The sequence below is a fragment of the Salmo salar genome, chromosome ssa11 (genome assembly GCF_905237065.1).
Source record: "Salmo salar chromosome ssa11, Ssal_v3.1, whole genome shotgun sequence".
In the NCBI taxonomy this organism is placed as follows: domain Eukaryota; kingdom Metazoa; phylum Chordata; class Actinopteri; order Salmoniformes; family Salmonidae; genus Salmo; species Salmo salar.
The window spans coordinates 70,346,357-70,367,856 of NC_059452.1; the positions used below are offsets into that span (position 1 = coordinate 70,346,357).

A 21,500-nucleotide genomic window follows, 5' to 3' on the forward strand; every position below is an offset into this window, starting at 1 on the left:
GTTATTCAATGTCACCTTGACTGGGCTCCCGAGTGGTGCAGCGGTCTAAGGCACTGCATCTCAGTGCTAGAGCTGTCACTACAGACCCTGGTTCGATTCCAAGCTGTATCACAACTGGCCGTGATAGGGAGTCCCATAGGGCGGCGCACAATTGGCCTAGCGTCGTTAGGTTTTGGCCGGGGTAGACCGTCATTGTAAATAAGAATTTGTTCTTAACTGACTTGCCTAGTTAAATAAAGGTCACAAAAAATATAAAACATGTCTGAAGGTTCCGAGAGCCCACGTTCTCCTCCATAGCCGTTGCCAAGTCATAATTGACGCTTCCGCGTTGTGCTGTTTATTTCCGATCGTTTTCAAAACCTATGAAGATATACAGTAAGTGAAAGCAGATCTTCAATGTGTTGAAACCACAACAATACAGACTTGGATACACAGCATGCTAATCAATAAAAACGTTTGTTAAATTTGCTGCTGTGTTTTGCCTGTTTACAGCACCAGTTCATTTCGTAAGGAATTGTCGGAGGCGCACGGTTGTATCACCAACATGTTATACCTGTCTGAATTCTATATGGCTATGGGTCTGGTCTGCTTAGTTCAGTGACTGGATATGAACCAGAACAAACACAGGGAGTGGGATGTCTCGCTTCCTCTTCCTGTCTCTGTGTGATTGCACAAGCAGCAAACTGAGCGGTGAACATGGCAGCACTTTTCAAAGCTAGAAAAGGTCAGTGTACAATCAACAGGCAAACTATCGACGTGCTCATTTGTCTCAACACATTACGACGGGTTTTTGGACTTGCTTTATTGGTGTGTTGATCATTCGACAATAAAATAGACTTGGGACAGTCGTTTGCCGGGGTGCTAAGATTGGTATAACTAAGCTCACTGGTCTATCTGTGCTAACGTTAGTACTGAGTCTAACACTAATGCGAAGTAACGACAGCTAGCTGCATATTGAGTGTTTAGTTAGCTTCTAAGCCATCTCTTAAAATAAACCCAGTTATGCATTGCTAGAATGCTGCCTTTATAGTGGCGGTCAATAATCACTCCCAAGGCAACGTGAATGGGGTTAACGATCGCAGCCGTAACGTAAGCGTCATTGACATTTGTTTATCGTTCACAGAAACCCTGTTTGCGCTGGCTGCTTGGGTGGTTATCTATGTAGCTAATACACGTTATTGGCATCGTACCGTAGGGAATCTATTCGCGTGTCTAGCTTTCTGGTGTCATCCCCAAGTCTTCACTCGAGCAGGCGCGTTCTCAACGGGACAGGTTATGAACGCCGTGGACGGATGATGACCTTTCACCTAGTTTACAGCTGTGCTGGTCCTCGACCGATAAAAATCGATCTAGCCAGTTATGAAGATTATTACCTCCATTATTTAGATCCTGTATGGGTTCAGTATATCACATTACATATTCTTGAGGGAATTTGCAGAGGTAAATGACTGTTCAGTAGCAAATTACTATTCTTTGTAGTTTGCCAGACACACTGCCCACATCCATCCTTCCAAACTTAGATTATGAGAGCAAGGGCCTCAATCAAGGTTGCTATATAATAACTTCATCATCGGTAGGTCATTTTCATGTCCAGTTGTCAACCTTTTACCCCAGAGGCAGGGAGTTGTGAGTGGGTGGGTTCTGTCCATTTATAATCACTGGTTGGGTGTCACACAGAATCGACCTGGACAGTTGGATTCACACAGGTGTAAAGTAACACTGATAACTCTGTCTAACAATAGTGTCACGATGTTGTAAGTTCATGCTGGGCATGAGCAGGTCCTCCAGTACTAAAGCCTCTCTCTCTCCTATCTCACCCCCCCCCCTTCAGCGTGGGGCCTGTGTGTCAGTGGCTGTAGGTCTCTGTCCTCGCTAGCTGAGCTACCAGAGATGCATCAGATGATGAGACAGACCTGTAGAGACTATGCAGACAGAGAACTGGCCCCTATAGCTGGCAAACTAGACAAGGAGCACCTCTTCCCCGCCCAACAGGTACACACTCACACCACTAAACAGGAGGTATACACACACACACACACACACTAACACAGTGGTATTCAAACTTTTTCAGCAGGGACCCCCAAATCTAATGACACAACAAATACGCCAAAATTCATTACATTTTCATCTCTCTTATCAAAATGAAAATAAACTAATACACACATATACTCAACATTTTATTTGTCAAAATATCTTTCTCAAAAACGTTTGTATATTGTCCCATGTCATAATCTGTACTCATAAATGTTTGTCCCCGTCCCCCCCCAAACTATTTTTGTTGTTGTTGAATACCACTGCTCTAATGCATCCACCTGTGTGTTTCTACAGGTGCGAGAGCTGGGTGCTATGGGGGTGATGGCTGTAGAGGTTCCTGAGGAGCTGGGAGGAGCAGGTATGGACTACCTGGCCTACTCTCTGGCCGTGGAGGAGATCAGTAGGGGCTGCGGCAGCACTGGATGTGTGGTCTCGGTCAACAACGTACGTAAGAGTGTGTGTGAGAAAGAGACTGTTTTATCTTGCACTGATACTAAAGTGTGTGTGTGTGTAGTCTTTGTACATAGGGCCGATATTGAAGTTTGGAACACAGGAGCAGAAGGCTCAGTGGATCACTCCTTTCACAGCCGGAGAGAAAGTTGGCTGCTTCGCTCTGAGTGAACCAGGTACACACACACACCTTTGCCCCAGAACCCTCCACTCACTTCTACGCTCCAACCTGGGGAAATGGGTGGTTGTTCATTGTTGTCTCTTCTATCCTCTCCTTCTCTCTCTCTCTCTCTCTCTCTCTCTCTCTCTCTCTCTCTCTCTCTCTCTCTCTCTCTCTCTCTCTCTCTCTCTCTCTCTCTCTCTCTCTCTCTCTCTCTCTCTCTCTCTCTCTCTCTCTCTCTCTCTCTCTCTCTCTCTCTCTCTCTCTCTCTCTCTCTCTCTCTCTCTCTCTTCTCTCTTTCTCTCTCTCTCTTCTCTCTCCTCTCTCTCTGTGTAGGTAATGGTAGTGATGCAGGGGCAGCGTCTACATTAGCCAGACAGGAGGGAGAGGAGTGGGTACTGAACGGGACTAAAGCCTGGATCAGCAACTGCTGGGATGCCTCAGCTACTGTGGTATTCGCTACCACCGACAAGTCACTCAAACACAAGGTTAGACACACCGTTGTTGGAGTCAAGCCATGGTTAAACCCCTCTAGTCCTTCTCCCCCCCCTCTATCTCTCTATCAATATTTTATTACTTTATCAATGTAACTCATGCTTGCAATTCATCTTGTTGCTGCTATTTGTGGGTCCGACAATAAAAATCATTCTCCCTTTCCTCAGTGTATATATTCCCTTTCCTCAGTGTATATATTCCCTTTCCTCAGTGTATATATTCCCTTTCCTCAGTGTATATATTCCCTCCCTCAGTGTATATATTCCCTTTCCTCAGTGTATATATTCCCTTTCCTCAGTGTATATATTCCCTTTCCTCAGTGTATATATTCCCTCCCTCAGTGTATATATTCCCTCCCTCTGTAGGGTATCAGTGCATTCCTGGTGCCCATGCCTCACCCTGGCCTTTCCCTGGGGAAGAAGGAGGACAAGCTGGGCATCAGAGCAACCTCCACGGCCAACCTCATCCTGGAGGACTGTAGGATACCCCTGGGAAACATGCTGGGGCCACGAGGGTCTGGCTTCAAGATAGCCATGGTGGGAGTGTAGGGTGGAGTGGGGTGTTGCGAGGGGACGGGTGTACGTTTTGTGGTCCTTCTCTGTGCGTGTGTAGTGATCCCCTCTCTCCCACAGCAAACCCTGGACAGTGGGCGTATAGGTATAGCTTCCCAGGCTCTGGGTATTGCTCAGGCTGCTCTGGACTGTGCTGCGGACTACGCTCACAAACGCACCGCCTTCGGAGCTCCCATTGGCAAGCTGCAGGCCGTACAGGTATGTGTGTGTTAAAGTTTGTGTTTGAATGTTAAGGTGTGTGTGTGTAAGTGTCTGTTATCAAAGGGGTGTGTGTGTGTGTGTGTGCGTGTGCGTGTCAATGTTTCAGTTCAAACTGGCGGACATGGCTGTAGCTATTGAAAGCGCTCGTCTCCTCACCTGGAAGGCTGCAATGCTAAAAGACGCCAAGAAACCCTTCACCAAGGTACACACACACACACACACACACACACAACGTCCTCTCTGTCACACTACGTAACGTTGTACTTCCTCCTTCATGTCCCCACAGGAAGCGGCGATGGCCAAACTATCAGCGTCGGAGGCCGCTACCTTCTGCGGCCATCAGGTACGCATCGCAGAGCCCGCGATGTCATGTTTTCTAGAAGTAGTGCCTGACTCAATTAATCAATAGCGTATTTGACAGAATTCACGTAAAATCTCGGATCGCTAAACCCTTCTAATGTTCTTTAACTTCTGCGGAACTGAAAGTCGATCCAGGTTCTTGGGGGAATGGGTTACGTGACGGACATGCCAGCAGAGAGGCACTACCGCGACGCGCGAATCACTGAGATCTACGAGGGCACCAGTGAGATCCAGAGACTGGTGATAGCCGGCCAGCTGCTGAAGGAGTATGTGCCATAGAGACTTGCGGGGCTGTGCCCCGAATGGCAGTCTATTCGCTACATAGTGCACTATTTCTGGACAAACCCCAATGGCCAAAAGTGGTGCACTATATAGGGAATAGGGTGCAATTTCAAATTGGCCCATAACAGCCACGACACCCAGGACTGCGTTCAGGACTGCAGTGTTCAACAGTGTTGCACAGTGTCATCAGCACCAGTCAGCTACTGAACTGAAGGAATGTCAGACATGGAGACAGACTCGCACAGCTCTGGGTAGAAGTTGCCCTTAACCACAGATCTAGGATCAGATTGCCAAACTAATGCCCAAATCCTACCCTCAACTGTTACGGAGAGAATATTTGTCCCTGGACCAGTGGATAGAGGCAGCTTGTACCTACCACTCCAAAGGGACAAGACCAGGCCTGCATTCAGGACTGCGGTGTTCAGCAATGTTGTGAAACACTGCAACATGCATCCCACCTGACTTCAACTTTGTAACGATTACAAAACAATCCAAGACTGTTTCCGGTTTGAAGCCATTTGTAACTGTCGATATCAACATGGAGATATATATCAACCTTTCTGCCTTAACTTCATAATATTATTTGCTTTAAACTGATGGTGTCTGGTAATATAAGCTAGTAGACTCGCAGTGCTCATTGTGACCCTGTCTGTGTGAGGTGCAGTGCCTACTAGAGCCACAGGAGGGGAGTGTAGAGTTTGGACTGCCCTGTCCTGCCTTCACCTGCACGTCAAACAACGAGGGAAATCACAACAACGTTTGAACACTTGTAACATGCATCCCTCCTTATTCTCTCCCTTGTAAATATTCACTGATCTAAAAGACTTCTGTAGTCATAAACAAGGATTCCACGGCATACTGTAGTTGGCTAATGTCGTACCCATGCTAGGCTGGTGGATGAGACTAGTATTTAGCCTCCACCATGCTGGAATAGGATCAATAATTACTTCAAGCGGGGGGGGGGTAAGAGATGCATTTTGAAGTAATTAAACGGGGTCACACACACCTTAGTGTTTCTGTCGGTGCCTGGTCTGATGCTGCTCTCCAGACTGCACATAACCATACATATGTTTTTATGGAACTGCGACGACTGGGAAGTAGTTTAACATGTTTTTTGTCTCTATGGCCGTCAGTTTTTAGGGTTATTGAATGTTAATGAATTCATCTCAGTTTCGATATAAAGAGTGATCTGTTCAGATGAAACTGTAAATGCCACTGCTAGAGAATCTGTTTCTGTCTTGAGTTTCAGAGATCTAAATGATTGACTTGTTTTACGATGATGCCCTATAAGCTTGTGCCTCAACATAAACGGCTGTTCTTAATATTTTATCAGAATTGATGGTACATGATGAAATAAAAAACATATTTTCATGTTAAATAGTGACGCTCTTGAGGCGGTTTTGTGACATGGCAACATGTCACTATTAACAGGTGGCCGGTGGCACCTGAATTGGGGAGAACAGGCAGGGACAGAATTAAGAAAATGATATCGAACACATGGTTTCCATGCGGTCGATACCATTCCAGCCATTATCATGAGCCGTCCTCCCATCAGCAGCCTCCTGTGCTAAAGGGCCGGTTTCACAGACCCAGGTTAAGACTAGTATAACACAATCGCACACATTTTGTTCTCATTAATTGTTTTTAATTTGCCATGCAAAGAGAATGTTCGCTAGTGTGTCGTTGAGGCATGTGCCGATACTGATCGGATCGAAAGAGACAGCGCTGCTCTCGGAAGTTGGATCATCTTTCTCCATTGAGATCTTACCTTAACATTAGAGTTATTCCACAATACTGATGACGGATCGGCTACTAAAAAGATATCATCACTTATGGCAGCAACTATTGAGTCGGGTTATTCTAATGCTTACCCTATAATGCAATAAATCAAGATTTGGCACATCATTGTGCACATGTTGATACACATCATGAAAAATATTGAGGCAAAATTATAGACAGTAGCATACAATTAGCAAAATAGAACTCAATTGAATGAACAAGACATCTATTTGAATATTATTGAATTATATAGGCTAATTATCTTTTTAATGCAGTCATTAAGTGATTCACAAGTATCAACCAAGGAGCATCAATAGGACATACAGTACATCTTGTGGCAATCAGTGGCGAACTGTCATTCAGGGCAGGTGGGGCTGTTTAGAGCCACACATTTTTTTGCAACAAAAAAAATACAGACTTGCCTGTTTTGCATGAGATTTTGGCATTAATACGTGTTACATAGCAGTTTGCAAACAATGTAAAACAAATATATCATAGATATGTACACTGTAGCTAAGAAAGTAATACTAAGTGTATGTTGTGTAGTAAGATGTTAGTAGCCCATGTGCCTCACCCTAATAATTTGGTCTATTTACCCCTCTTCATTTCACCTAGTGTTCTGACATGTAGTCTATAACCTGTTTTAGAGAAATGTAATCATTGAATATTGTAAGAGCTTTCATTGTATGCTTATATGCCCCCTTTATCTATCCTATGGTTCTGACTTGGTGTACAGGGAAAACACTAAGAACGGCCCATGTTCTGAATTCTGTCGCTGTACGTTTTAAACAAATAGTTATATTGACTGCATCCGTCCTAGCTCACTATTAATGTCTTAATTGAAATTACGGATTGCCTCTGATCCGCTTATGTAGGCCGTTTGCGGGCACCGTTTGTCACCGTTATAGTGCAATTATTGTATTGTTCAGTGTTGTGGATTTGCTGGCATGCATCCCACTTTTTTTATTTTTTTGCCCCACCAAGATTTACATGCTAACATCGCCACTGGTGGCAATCATTACTCTCCCCTACAGCCATGCCCTCTGTCTCTGCTCTGCATTCCCACTCTTCCTCCATTCCAACTTTCTCTTTGTCTTCCTTTTCATTGGTCCTGGGCGCTGGTCGTGGCCTCTGATAGGCTGATGGTCAGAGTTATAAGTGTTTTCCTCCAGTAAGATCTCTCCATTGGTGGAGTAGATGGCCTTGGACCAGGTCAGCACATTACCAGGGGTGTAGGACCAGTATGTCCAACCAGACATGTAGGACATTATCCAGCTTGGGGAGAGGACTCTGTCCCACACTTCCACATCAGTTACCTGCCCCTCAAACATATACACTTCCAAGACAGGAGGCCCATTGGTCACCTACACACACAAAGAAATATAAAGAAAACTATTGCATAATTAGAATACATCAGAAAAAACGCTAATCTACATTATGCTGAATTACTATATTAAACTCAGGAGTTGAATAGATTGTTTCAGTATCTCTCAAAAGTTGACAAACAATCTCAAGTCATGTTGAGAGGCACTGGGTCAGCAGCGGTGCCTCACCTATTCCCACCCCCACTTTCTCTCCTCTTACCTGGCCAAACACCCTCTTCTTGACGCTGACTGTCCCGCCTCTCCACACCTGGGCCATGCCTGTCTTTTTCTCCCAGGTAACACACAGGCTGGTCCAGGGGCGTGGCTCTCTGACGGCCCCGAACAGCTTATAGGAGCTAAAGTCCTGGGAGGACTCGATGGAGAGGTGGTCTATCCCATAATACCTTTTCAGTAACAGGTTCCAGTAGTACCCTGAGTGAGGCTGAAGAGAGTCAAGTCTTTTCGCTCCTCGGCCATGTAACGCAGACACACAGTCAGAGCAGAGGGAGAGGGATACGAGGTGGGGTAGGGATACGAGGTGGTGGGGTAGGGATATGAGGTGGTGGGGTAGGGATATGAGGTGGTGGGGTAGGGATATGAGGTGGTGGATGAGGAAGGAGAAGCTGAGCGAGAGACCGCATCTGTGTACATGGTGAGTTCCCCGCCATATGTCACTGTAAACATCTGACCACGCAGGGAGGTGGAGGGGCCTGAGGCAGAGAATCAATCAACAAATCCATCAATCAATCCAATATTATCTGTGTAGCACGACTTAAAAAAGTTATGTCACTAAACACGTCAAAGAACCCACAACTGAACACAGTATCTGTGTGTGTGTGTGTTTGAATGCGGTACCTGATGGGGTTGTTCGATATCTTGCCCCAGTTAGGCCCAACACCGACAGCAGCACAAGAGCGTTAAGCAGCACCGAAATCATCTTCTTGTAAGCTTCGGCAGTGTGAGAAGATTTAGAGCAGTAAGATCCTTACACCCGTCCTCAACAGCATATGCAAAAAAAAAAAGCTCTCTGATAGGTGTAGGTTTCGTTTCCCAGTAAGGCTTACGGAAGAGTTTCGTTTCTGCAATGTCACGCAATTGTAGACGAACCAAACTGACTTGTCTTTTCGGTTTTCTTTGTTACAGAAATGGAATAACGAGAAATCAAATAATGACAGAAACTGTATTTTACAATTTATTTTTATTTTAAAATGTTGGTTTAATTGGAAGTAAACAGACCTCAGAACCCATAAGCTCCGCCCATTGGGCGTGGTGAGGCGGGTGTTTTTCACAGGCTGCTGTCAGTAAAAGCTTAATGTTTATTAGTTGAGTGTGCCCTCAAAATGCTTTAAACTTAACCCTTGGAGAATAAAAAGATAAAGTGTATACATTTTATATTTTATGCCATACTCAGGGTGTTAGGGGACAAAATGAAACTTTGGTTATTTTGTTATACTTTGTATTCCATGTTATAAAAAGCTTCTCGGGAACACAGAACACTTCATTTCATGAGGATAGGGATTTACCATTGCTGAGATATCTTATTATTGTAAAAGGTTGTGGACAAGTCAATTGACTAATCCCTAGTCAATAATGGCACCAAATCACCTGTCTGGATTTTTAAATTCAACACATTTTGTCCGATATCTCAAAATAGGGTGGTAATATTGTTACAACATTTCCAGGGCTGATGTAGAACACAGAGAGGATTCAAATGTAAAAATAAAATGTATGAAATTATAATGCTATATCATGCAAAGTCGGTACTACGGAATACATCATTACAGTAAGTTAACCAAATAGCTACCTGGACTATCTGCATTGACCCTTTTTGCACAAACTTTTTTTGATTCATCACATGTGTTGTTCCAGTCGAAGCTCGCATCCGCTACAAGACCATGGAACTTGCCTATGGAGCTGTGAGGGGAACGGCACCTCCGTACCTTCAGGCTCTGATCAGGCCCTACACCCAAACAAGGGCACTGCGTTCATCCAGCTCTGGCCTGCTCGCCTCCCTACCTCTGAGGAAGCACAGTTCCCGCTCAGCCCAGTCAAAACTGTTCGCTGCTCTGGCACACCAAAGGTGGAACAAGCTCCCTCACGATGCCAGGACAGCGGAGTCAATCACCACCTTCCGGAGACACCTGAAACCCCACCTCTTTAAGGAATACCAGGGATAGGATAAAGTAATCCTTCTAACCCCCCCTTAAAAGATTTAGATGCACTATTGTAAAGTGGTTGTTCCACTGGATATTATAAGGTGAATGCACCAATTTGTAAGTCGCTCTGGATAAGAGCGTCTGCTAAATGACTTAAATGTAGATGTAAATGTGTTGCTGCTACTGTTTATTATCTCTCCTGTTAACTAGTCACTTTATTCCTAGTTATATGTACATACAGTTGAAGTCGGAAGTTTACATACACCTTAGCCAAATACATTTAAACTCAGTTTTTCACAATTCCTGAGATTTAATCCTAGGAAAAATTCTCTATCTTAGGTCAGTTAGGATCACCACTTTATTTTAAGAATGTGAAATGTCAGAATAATAGTAGAGGGAATTATTTATTTCAGCTTTTGTTTCTTTCATCACATTCCCAGTGGGTTTAGAAGTTTACATACACTCAATTAGTATTTGGTAGCATTGCCTTTAAATTGTTTAACATGGGTCAAACGTTTTGAGTAGCCTTCCACAAGCTTCCCACAATAAGTTGGGTGAATGTTGGCCCATTCCTCCTGATAGAGCTGGTGTAACTGAGTCAGGTTGTAGGCCTCTTTGCTTGCACACGCTTTTTCAGTTCTGCCCACACATTTTCTCTAGGATTGAGGACAGGGCTTTGTGATGGCCACTCCAATTCCTTGACTTTGTTGTCCTTAAGCCATTTTGCAACAACTTTGGAAGTATGCTTGGGGTCATTGTCCATTTGGAAGACCCATTTGCGACCAAGCTTTAACTTCCTGACTGATGTCTTGAGATGTTGCTTCAATATATCCACATAATTTCCCTTCTCATGATGCCATCTATTTTGTGAAGTGCACCAGTACCTCCTGCAGCAAAGCACCCCCACAACGTGATGCTGCCACCCCCGTGCTTCATGGTTGGGATGGTGTTCTTCGGCTTTCAAGCTTCCCCCTTTTTCCTCCAAACATAACGATGGTCATTATGGCCAAACAATTCTATTTTTGTTTCATCAGACCAGAGGACATTTCTCCAAAAAGTACGATCTTTGTCCCCATGTGCAGTTGCAAACCGTAGTCTGTCTTTTTTATGGCGTTTTTTTGGCAGTGGCTTCTTCCTTGCTGTGCGGCCTTTCAGGTTATGTCGATATAGGACTTGTTTTACTGTTGATATAGATACTTTTGTACCGGTTTCCTCCAGCATCATCACAAGGTCCTTTGCTGTTCTGGGATTGATTTGCACTTTTCACACCAAAGTATGTTCATCTCTAGGAGACAGAACGCGTCTCCTTCCTGAGCGGTATGGCGGCTGCATGGTCCCATGGTGTTTATACTTGCGTACTATTGTTTGTACAGATGAATGTTTGAGTTTATTTTATTTTTACAGGGACAGTGCACATTAATCAACGTTTCAGTAAAAGTGCCAGTTTTAGCCAGCCGGCTAATTTTCAACCGCAGTCCCTGGGCAGGTTATTAAAAACAATTACAATATAGACAATCATTGAACAGTGAGCACACGCAGAGTAACATAGGACAAGCAAGACATAGCATACAGACAGAGCAACATAGGACAAGCAAGATGTAGCATACAGACAGAGCAACATAGAACAAAAAGCAACAAGACAAAATCCATAAAAACAACAAAGTGTTTCCACACCTCACAAGCTACAGACAACAGACAACATGGAAAGCGGCAATACACAGCTAGGGATTATGTTCACAAGTCTGATTGACCTTTAGCCATGTCTTCATGCATTTTGTGAAAGTGTGATATGTGGTGCAGTTATGTGTGTCTGATGGCAGTGTATTCCAGACATGGGAAGCTCTCACAGAGAAAGCAGATTTACTAAAGGTGCTTTTCCTTAAGGGAACTATACAGTCACCTCTCATGGCAGACCTCGTGGATCTGCTGCCATATGTTTGGGTTTTCTGTTTTACAAAAATACTGAGTGGAGGGGGAGCTAGGCCATTTAGGATCTTGAATACAAGACATGCGTCGGTGTATTGCACAAGATTTTCCCAACTCAGGAGCTCATGCTTTCTGAGGATGTAACAGTGATGATGGCTATTGGGCTTTCTATCGAGCACTTTGAGAGCCTGTTTGTAGACAGACTGAATAGGTTTTAATGTTGTATAGCAAGCTTGGGTCCAACTAGTCAAGCAGTATGTTAAGTGGGGGAGTATCATCGATTTGAAATACAGTTTTGCTACCTCTGTGGTCAAACAATTTCGTATAAATCGGAAATTAGCTAGGTTGAATTTGGTTATTTGAATTACCTTTTTCACATGCTTTTTAAAGAGAGGTTGGAATCAAGTATGATTCCAAGGTACTTAAAATCAGATACCACCTGGAGCTTCTCCCCTGACACATAGACATCTGGCTCAGTAGCATCTGTTGCCCTCTTTGTGAAGAACATGCAAACTGTTTTTTTCACATTGAGATGCAAACACGAGTTACTGAGCCACTTTGTAACCTGGACCATTACAGTAGTGAGTTCTTGTGCAGCTTGTTGTTTGCTCTTTGCATGCACATATATCACTGTATCATCTGCATACATTTGAACTTCAGACCCAGTGCAGACGGAAGGCAGATCATTAATGTACAAGCTGAACAGGAGGGGCCCCAGTATTGACCCTTGGGGCACGCCCACATCATAGCTAAGAGTGGGCGACAGCTCATTGCTCACTCTGACACACTGAGTTCTGCCTTCAAGGTATGATTTCATCCATCTCAAGGCATCGGGGGAAAAGTTGAACTTGGACAATTTTGTGATGAGAATCTCATGGTTAACAGTATCGAAAGCCTTCCTTGTGGTACCTTCAGGCGTTTGGAAATTGCTCCCAAGGATGAACCAGGCTTGTGGAGGTCTCCAAAAAATTTGCTGAGGTCTTGGCTGATTTCTTTTGATTTTCCCATGATGTCAAGCAAAGAGGCACTGAGTTTGAAGGTAGGCCTTGAAATACATCCACAGGTACACCTCCAATTGACTCAAATTATGTCTATTAGCCTATCAGAAGCTTCTAAAGCCATGACATAATTTTCTGGAATTTTCCATGCTGTTTAAAGGCATAGTCAACTTAGTATATGTAAACTTCTGACCCACTGGAATTCTGATACAGTGAGTTATAAGTGAACTAATCTGTCTGTAAAGAATGTTTTGAAAAATGACTTGTCATGCACAAAGTAGATGTCTTAACCGACTTGACAAAAATTGTTTGTTAACAAGAAATGTCTGGAGTGGTTGAAAAACGAGTTTTAATGACTCCAACCTAAGTATGTAAACTTCCGACTTATGATATTATACTATATGATATGATATTGGGATTACTATATGATATTGGGATTTCTCCGAATATCACACATAGATATTTCCTATGGCCGGATATGGACTCATATGATATCCTGAGATATGTGACATCCTATTTTCTCTCTTCATGTTGACAAATACTGACTGTATACATACCATATCTGTGTTTTCTCAGCACATTCAAGATAGGAAGTTATATTGAGTCCAGATATGTATATAAGGGCACAAGGCGAGACCCAAATGCAGACACAGGAGGCAGATGGTAGAGCTCTGATATTTATTATAACAAAGGGAGTAGGCAAAGGCAGGTCGGGGACAGGCGAGAGTTCATAAACCAGGTCAGAGTCCAAACAGACACAGACGATAGGCAGTCTCGAGGTCAGGCCAGACAGGGGTCAGAAACCAGACCCGAGTCCAAAACAGTACAAGGGGATAGGCAGGCTGGTAGTCAGAACAGGCAGAGTGGTCAGGCAGGCAGGTTCAGAGTCAGGACAGGCAAGGCAAGGGTAGAAACCAGGAGGACTAGAAACAAACAGAGACTGGGAAAAATAGGAGCAAGGAAAACCGCTGGTTGAACTGGCACAGAGAGACAGGAAACACTTGGCCATCTTAGTGCTAGAGGTGCCACTACAGACCCTGGTTGGATTCAAGGCTGTATCACAACTGGCCGTAATTGGGAGTCCCATATGGTGGCGCACAATTGGCCCAGTGTCGTCCGGGTTAGGGTTTGGCCGGTGTAGGCCTTCATTGTAAATAAGAATTTGTTCTTAACTTACTTGCCTAGTTAAATAAAGGTAAAAAAAACAAAAACATTTGCTCATCATAATCAGTACAACCTTCCAAAAAGTATTTTACACACATAAGTTGTGTCCATTACATTCTATGCAATAATTGGAATGCATGATTTCCTACCAGTACTTGAAAACAAATTAACAGTAAATAAAGAAATGAATACCATACAAACCATTCTCTGATAGTGATTTATTGATACAAGTAGCCCATGCCGGTGTTATGATACTGATCATTGATACTGATACTGATCATTTGTCGCCACAGATAGTTTGTTTACATTTTTACTGTTGTGACAACATGGAGTAGCTAGACCTATAACAGTTTTATCTAGTGGTTGCGTCGGGGATAACAGTTGTTGACAACTGTAGCATTGTAGCTAAGCCTAACCCTAACCCTTTTCCTAAACTTAACCTTATTCTCTTAACCTCCCTACTTTAATTCACCTAACCTGCTGTGTTAGTTCTCCTAACCTTCCACGTTAATTATCCTAACCTGCCATGTAAACAATCCACCTGTGGAGACAAATCACCAGTATCACCGGCAGCCAACCACGTCACCCCTGACACTCACTTGGAGCCATTCAGTGTTGTTGTTTATGTATGTAGCTTAGCTAGTGGGCTAAGTTGTAACATTAGCAATGTCTTTCAAAATGAGACAACTCACAAATGCAGAAATTCTGGAGATTTCTGTAAATTCTGACAATGATTCTGAGTATGACAGTGAGGAATCCGATTCTGACAGTGACAGTGACAGTGAGGAACTGCCCCCCAATCTTGTGGCCATTGAGAACCCTTAATAAGCTGAGGACCCCTTGCCCACAGACAAAGTCCTAGGCCCCTCTGAAGATGCTGGTGGTGATGGAGGCACACCAACAGTGGTGTGAAATACAGGAGGTCTGTGGTAGCTGGAAGGCCTCCAGCCATTTCACCCCTCCTGGCCCTGCTGTTTGCTTTGATGAGTCCCAGTCTGGAGTGCAAAGCCCCTTGCCATCTCCCTCTGATTCAGAGTGCTTCAAGCTGTTTCTATCAGGGGAGCTGGTGGGAGACATAGTGGAGGAGACCAATAGCTATGCTTTGGAGCTACAGGAGAAAAGAGAGCCACAGGGAGTGAGAAAGATCAAACCAGACTGTGTACTTGTCTATAATTGCAAAATGAGCAATCGGGGGCCTTGGTCAGGGAGGTGACCAAGAACCCAATGGTGACCAAGAACCCAGAGTTCCTCTGTGGAGATGGGAGAACCTTTCAGAAGGACAACCATCTCTACAGCATTCCACCAATCAGGCCTTTATGGTAGAGTGACAAGACGGAAGCCACTTCTCAGTAAAAGGTACATGACAGCCTGCTTGGAGTTTGCCAAAAGGCACCTAAAGGTCTCTCAGACCATGACAAACAAGATTCTTGGCCTGAATGCCAAGCGTCACATCTGGAGGAAACCTGGCACCATCCCTACGGTGAAGCATGGTGGTGGCAGCATCATGCTGTGGGGATGTTTTTCTGCGGCAGGGACTGGGAGACTAGTCAGGGTTGAGGGATGGATGAACGGAGCAAAGTACAGAGAGATCCTTGATGAAAACCTGCTACAGAGTGCTCAGGACCTCAGACTGGGGCGAAGGTTCACCTTCCAACAGGACAATGACCCTAAGCACACAGCCAAGACAACGCAGGAGTGACTTTGGGACAAGTTTCTGAATGTCCTTGAGTGGCCCAGCCAGAGCCTGGACTTGAACCCGATCTAACATCTCTGGAGACTTGAAAATAGCTGTGCAGCGACACTCCCCATCCAACCTGACAGAGTTTGAGAGGATCTGCAGAGAAGAATGGGAGAAACTCCCCAAATACAGGCATACCAAGCTTGTAGCGTCATAACCAAGAACACTCAAGGCTGTAATCACTGCCAAAGGTGCTTCAACAAAGTACTGAGCAAAGGGTCTGAATACTTATGTAAATGTATATATATATTTTTTTATTTGTAATAAATTTGCAAAAACAAGACTACTTCAGGAGAACAGCCGCCATAATGCCCTCCCAATCCATGTGACTGGGTCACTGGAGCACGCAGACATATATTGTTGTATTTTAAACTAGGTGGTTTGAGCCCTGAATGATGATTGGCTGAAAGCCATGGTATATCTGACAGTTCCCCCCTGGAAATTTCAGACTATAGGCACACACCCTTCTAACGGCCATGGTGCGTTATAAAACACAAACAAAAACAGCTGAGGGATGGGCCTGTCATAGACAGATTATCTTTTCTGTTGCTTATTTCTGTTGCTTATTTTTTTTCCTACAATCCTGTCTCTATAATTCCCTTATGTTTGTTGTTACTATAGAAGCACGGCAACTTCACTTACGTTTTTTTTTAATACAAATCAAATGTATTTGTCACGTGCCGAATACAACAAGTGTCTAGAGTTTACCGTGAAATGCTAACTTATGAGCCCTTTCCCAACAACGTTTTTAAAAAGTAAGAAAGTTAACAATAGATTACAAAAATAAAATAGTTAACATAACAATAACGAAGCTATATACAAGGAGTACCGGTACTGGGTATGAGGTAATTGGGTTGATCGATTGAGGTAATATGTACATGTAGGTTCGGCTAGGTGATTTAAAGTATTATGCACATTTAGGTAAGGGTGAAAAGCAGAAAGTCTGGGTAGCCGTTTTATTAATTGTTCAGCAGTCTTATGGCTTTGGGGTACTGCTTGTTGTAGCAGAGAGAACAGACTGTGACTTGGGTGGCTGGAGCCTTTAACAATTTTTAGGGCCTCCTCTGACACCGCCTGGTATAGAGGTCTTGGATGACAGGGAGCTCAGCCCAAGTGATGCACTGGGCCGTACTCACTACCCTCTGTAGCGCCTTGTGGTCAGATGTGAGCAGTTGCCATACCAAGCGGTGATGCAGCCAGTCAAGATGCTCTCGATGGTGCCGACAGGTCAGGAGATGCTGTGCGGATACAGTTAAAGTCAGGTCACAGGAAGGGAGGGCATTGGTGAATCAGACAACAGGGTTGGCCCGAGCACATCTCTGTCCCTTAGGTAATAGTTACGAGAGAGAGAGAAATAATTAGTGGCAGCATATACAAGATCACAAAGTACATCAGCTACAGCATTCTAACCCTGGGACTTAAAAAAAACTTAATGACATTTGATAGTCATGAGTCCGGGTCGACTCCAAAATGCCTCTGCCTTTGTCTCATTCATCTGTCCTTTCTCCTGAAGTGTGCATTTGTTCATTCCCTTCATGGATTTGTAACAAAGTTATTCAATATTGTGGAAAACACCCTGAAGCTTATGCCTATAATTGTGCAATGTTTTGGATCATCCATCCACATGGCATCTCATAAAAATGCAATTCCACTTCTAATCTTTGGATTAGTGGGAGGACAGTGTTCAAATCCCACCAGTTGCACATTTCACTCACACATCTACACTTTTTTAATTAACATACAAATCTCAATCACATCATGATGAGACATATCCAATTGTTTAAAATAAAGACAGTCTGGAAATTGTTTTTATCAGAGATGATTGGGTTCCCTATCCCTTTGCTTGTTAGAGGGAGAAATGTCCATCAATAAATGGGGAGACTGGACTACGATCAAGCGCGCAAAACTACCTGTATCAAAGAAAGCACGCAAACACTGTCAAGGCCCAGAACTATTCGACTGTCGGTTTACTAGCTCGTTGAAAGTTTTGTTGAACGTTTCCCCAAATTTGTCAAAAGAATCTCTCTAAAACTTAAACTCAGCAAAAAAATAAGCGTCCTCTCACTGTCAACTGCATTTATTTTCAGCAAACTTAACATGTGCAAATATTTATATGAACATAACAAGATTCAACAACTGAGACATGAACTGAACAAGTTCCACAGACATGTGACTAACAGAAATGGAATAATGTGTCCCTGAACAAAGGGGGGTCAAAATCAAAAGTAACAGTCAGTATCTGGTGTGGCCACCAGCTGCATTAAGTACTGCAGTGCATCTCATCCTCATGGACTGCACCAGATTTGTCAGTTCTTGCTGTGAGATGTTACCCCACTCTTCCACCAAGGCACCTGCAAGTTCCCGGACATTTCTGGGGGGAATGGCCCTAGCCCTCACCCTCCGATCCAACAGGTCCCTGACGTGCTCAATGGGATTGAGATCCGGGCTCTTCACTAGTCATGGCAGAACACTGACATTCCTGTCTTGCAGGAAATCACGCACAGAACGAGCAGTATTGCTGGTGGAATTGTCATGCTGGAGGATCATGTCAGGATGAGCCTACAGGAAGGGTACCACATGAGGGAGGAGGATGTCTTCCCTATAACGCACAGCGTTGAGATTGCCTGCAATGACAACAAGCTCAGTCCGATGATGCTGTGACACACCGCCCCAGACCATGACGGATTCTCCACCTCCAAATCGATCCCACTCCAGAGTACAGGCCTTGGTGTAACGCTCATTCCTTTGACGATAAACACGAATCCGACCATCACCCCTGGTGAGACAAAACAGCGACTCGTCAGTGAAGAGCACTTTTTGCCAGTCCTGTCTGGTCCAGCGACGGTGGGTTTGTGCCCATAGGTGATGTTGTTGCCGGTGATGTCTGGTGAGGACCTGCCTTACAACAGGCCTACAAGCCCTCAGTCCAGCCTCTTTCAGCCTATTGTGGACAGTCTGAGCACTGATGGAGGGATTGTGCATTCCTGGTGTAACTCGGGCAGTTGTTGTTGCCATCCTGTACCTGTCCCGCAGGTGTGATGTTCGGATGTACTGATCCTGTGCAGGTGATTTTACATGTGGTCTGCCACTGCGAGGACGATCAGTTGTCCGTCCTGTCTCCCTGTAGCGCTGTCTTAGGCGTCTCACAGTATGGACATTGCAATGTATTGCCCTGGCCACATCTGTAGTCCTCATGCCTCCTTGCAGCATGCCTAAGGCACGTTCATACAGATGAGCAGGGAACCTGGGCATCTTTCTTTTGTTGTTTTTCAGAGTCAGTAGACAGGCCTCTTTAGTGTCCTAAATTTTCATAAGTGTGACCTTAATTGACTACCATCTGTAAGCTGTTAGTGTCTTAACAACCGTTCTACAGGTGCATGTTCATTAATTGTTTAAGCATGGGAAACAGTGATTAAACCCTTTACAATGAATATCTGTGAAGTTATTTGGTCCTGAAAAGGTCCTGAAAAAGGGTTGTTTATTTTTTAGCTGAGTTTATTATTAGGGTGTGTATTATGTATTTGTAAAAAAAATGTTTGTTTTAGCTAGCTAGCTAGGTTATCCCAGCTAGCTAACAGCAAGCGTGAGCTGCCACTAACGTTACCTAACCAATGCAAGAAGGACGAATGTAATTAATTATCTTATTACTATTGACTATTGTCACTGACTGTAGCTAACTAACTACTATACTAATGTTAGAAAGCACAAGTAAGGTTAGCTACATACTGCTAGCTACATAAATGGCGTCAGTTGTCTAGCTAACGTTAATGTTAGTTTGGATAGTCCTAGCTGACCAGCTAGTTAGCTAATGTTGTAGCTAATGGTAGCTAGCTAGTTAACGTTAGATAGCTAGCCATTTGGCTACAAATTAAGCAAGTGTTAACGTTAGCTATCAAACTAGTATTGGAATAGACAAAAGTTATCATAATTGTTGTTATTCGGTTGTGTTAATGGTAATGGGATTTAAAAACATTTTTTTTATTTATTATTTTTTATTATTTATTACAAAAAACACAAGGAAGGGGTAACATTAAAGTATTAGAACATGAAGGACAAACAATACAGCATCAAGACACTATCAAACATGTATCAGTCTTTCCGCAACAGAGCCATCCTTATGTGTGAGGGTGCGTGTGCATGATAGTGATATAAAATATATGTCATAGTTTCCTTTTTCATGATCACAATTTTGTGAAACCCAAACCCTCCAAGATCCCCTCGGATAGTAGTATTTAACTCATTGAGAACTCTTTATTATACAGGTTGCAGAGAGGGTTGCAGAGGAGGTTGTGGAGGAGTGAGCCCTTGACTCCCCTGTACCATAAGCGGTGTTCAGACAAGACAATTGTGTAATCCTGCGTGTGTGTGTGTGTTATGTATGAATGTGTGTGTGTGTGTGCCAATCAGAATGCAGATTTTTGAATTGTTCACAAAAATTATTGCGTTAACTGTTAAAATGTTTTGGTTCTTTTACTGAAGACTCCGAAGTACACTTATAATAAACGGAACAGATTGATTTAATGTTCTCCGTAACACATTACAGTTGACTACTCTCTACAGTGTCTTCAGCCCAACTCTCTAATACATAATTGAACTTTTACCACCCTTGCATCTCGTAATCCAATCACTTCAATGCAAGAATGGAAACCTCATTAGTTAATTCAAATAACTCAACCCACATACAAGTATGCCCAAATAGGGAAGGAGGCCTTAGGGATCATATTTGGGGTAATGAAATGCCATGACTACATATTTTTACATTTAAGTCATTTAGCAGATGCTCTTATCCAGAGCGACTTACACAGTAGTGAGTGCATACATTTCATTCATTTATTCCCGTAATGGTCCCCCGTGGGAATCGAACCCACAACCCTGGCGTTGCAAACACCATGCTCTACCAACTGAGCCACACGGGACCCTTATGGTTGTAAGTTTTCATTGCTGACAGACCACCAGCGGCTTGTGAAAATACTAGGACCAAAAACAAGAGTTCCAGCTCTAGCAGCAGCCAGACTCCAGAGGTGGGCGTTAATACTAGCTGCATATCAGTATGACATACAATACGGAAAAAACGGAAATAGCTTGGTTGGATAAGTGTCCACACCCCTTGTAATAGCAATCCTAAATTAGCTCAGGTGTACCCAATCACCTTCAAAATCACACACCAAGTTAATTGGCCTCCATCTGTGTTAAATTGTAGTGATTCACATGATTTCAGGATAAATTCAGCAGTTCCTGTTGGTTCGCTCTGCTGGGTAGTGAATTGCAAAGCAGACATTTAACCATGAGCACCAACACTTTAAAAAGAACTCCAGGACAAAGTTGTGGAAAGGCACAAATCACCGGATGGATATACAAATATTTCAAAGGCCTTGATCATCCCTTGGAGCACAGTCAAGACAATTATTAAGAGGTTGAAGGTGTATGGCACCACCAAGACCATGTCTAGATCAGGCTGGTCCCTCCAAACTGGATGACAGAGCAAGTAGGAGACTGATCAGAGAGGCTACCAAGAGTCCAATGGCAACTTTGAAAGAGCTACAGGCTTTAATGGCCAAGACTGGTCAAAGTGTGCATGTGACAACAATAGCACTCCACAAATCTGGCATGTATGGAAGGGTGGCAAGAAGGAAGCCATCACTCAAGAAAAGCCACCTTGAATCCCGTTTGATGTATGCAACAAAAATACTAGGGAGATTCTGTAACCATGTGAAAAAAAGTTTTGTGGTCTGACGAAACCAAAGTGGAGCTTTTTGGCCTAAATGTAAAGCGTTACATTGGGCACAAACCCAACATGGCACATCACCCAAAGAACACCATC

General features: G+C 43.7%; 2 protein-coding genes across 5 annotated transcripts; one reads left to right on the forward strand and one right to left on the reverse strand.

The window, feature by feature from the left end:
• The first annotated feature begins 497 nt into the window (after positions 1-497).
• LOC106563087 (short-chain specific acyl-CoA dehydrogenase, mitochondrial) lies at positions 498-5,932 on the forward strand. Of its 4 annotated transcripts, none has more exons than XM_014128315.2 (10): positions 498-724; positions 1,832-1,992; positions 2,329-2,478; positions 2,549-2,660; positions 2,981-3,132; positions 3,505-3,675; positions 3,772-3,909; positions 4,019-4,114; positions 4,199-4,255; positions 5,219-5,932. In XM_014128315.2, exons 1-10 carry the CDS (start codon positions 697-699, stop codon positions 5,315-5,317), a joined length of 1,164 nt encoding a protein of 387 aa, XP_013983790.1. In that variant the 5' UTR covers positions 498-696; the 3' UTR covers positions 5,318-5,932. The 4 variants fall into 4 exon arrangements, with proteins under 4 accessions (XP_013983790.1, XP_013983791.1, XP_013983792.1 ...); XM_014128314.2 differs by having other exon boundaries at positions 499-724; positions 4,399-5,932; XM_014128316.2 differs by lacking the exon at positions 4,019-4,114 and having other exon boundaries at positions 4,399-5,932.
• Positions 5,933-6,153: 221 nt separating this feature from the next.
• On the reverse strand, positions 6,154-8,732 carry LOC106563086 (jeltraxin-like). The gene is given in 4 exon segments (XM_014128313.2): positions 6,154-7,697; positions 7,918-8,126; positions 8,129-8,407; positions 8,553-8,732. Coding segments are annotated over 4 exon segments (906 nt in total). The 5' UTR covers positions 8,635-8,732; the 3' UTR covers positions 6,154-7,361.
• Positions 8,733-21,500: the final 12,768 nt, after the last annotated feature.

Excerpts from the sequence above, each read along its gene's own strand:
- LOC106563087 (XM_014128314.2), top strand. The coding sequence starts at position 697 with ATGGCAGCACTTTTCAAAGCTAGAAAAG. Across the intron at positions 2,479-2,548 it reads GTGTGGTCTCGGTCAACAAC|TCTTTGTACATAGGGCCGAT; the intron begins GTACGTAAGAGT and ends GTGTGTGTGTAG. Across the intron at positions 3,133-3,504 it reads ACAAGTCACTCAAACACAAG|GGTATCAGTGCATTCCTGGT; the intron begins GTTAGACACACC and ends CTCCCTCTGTAG.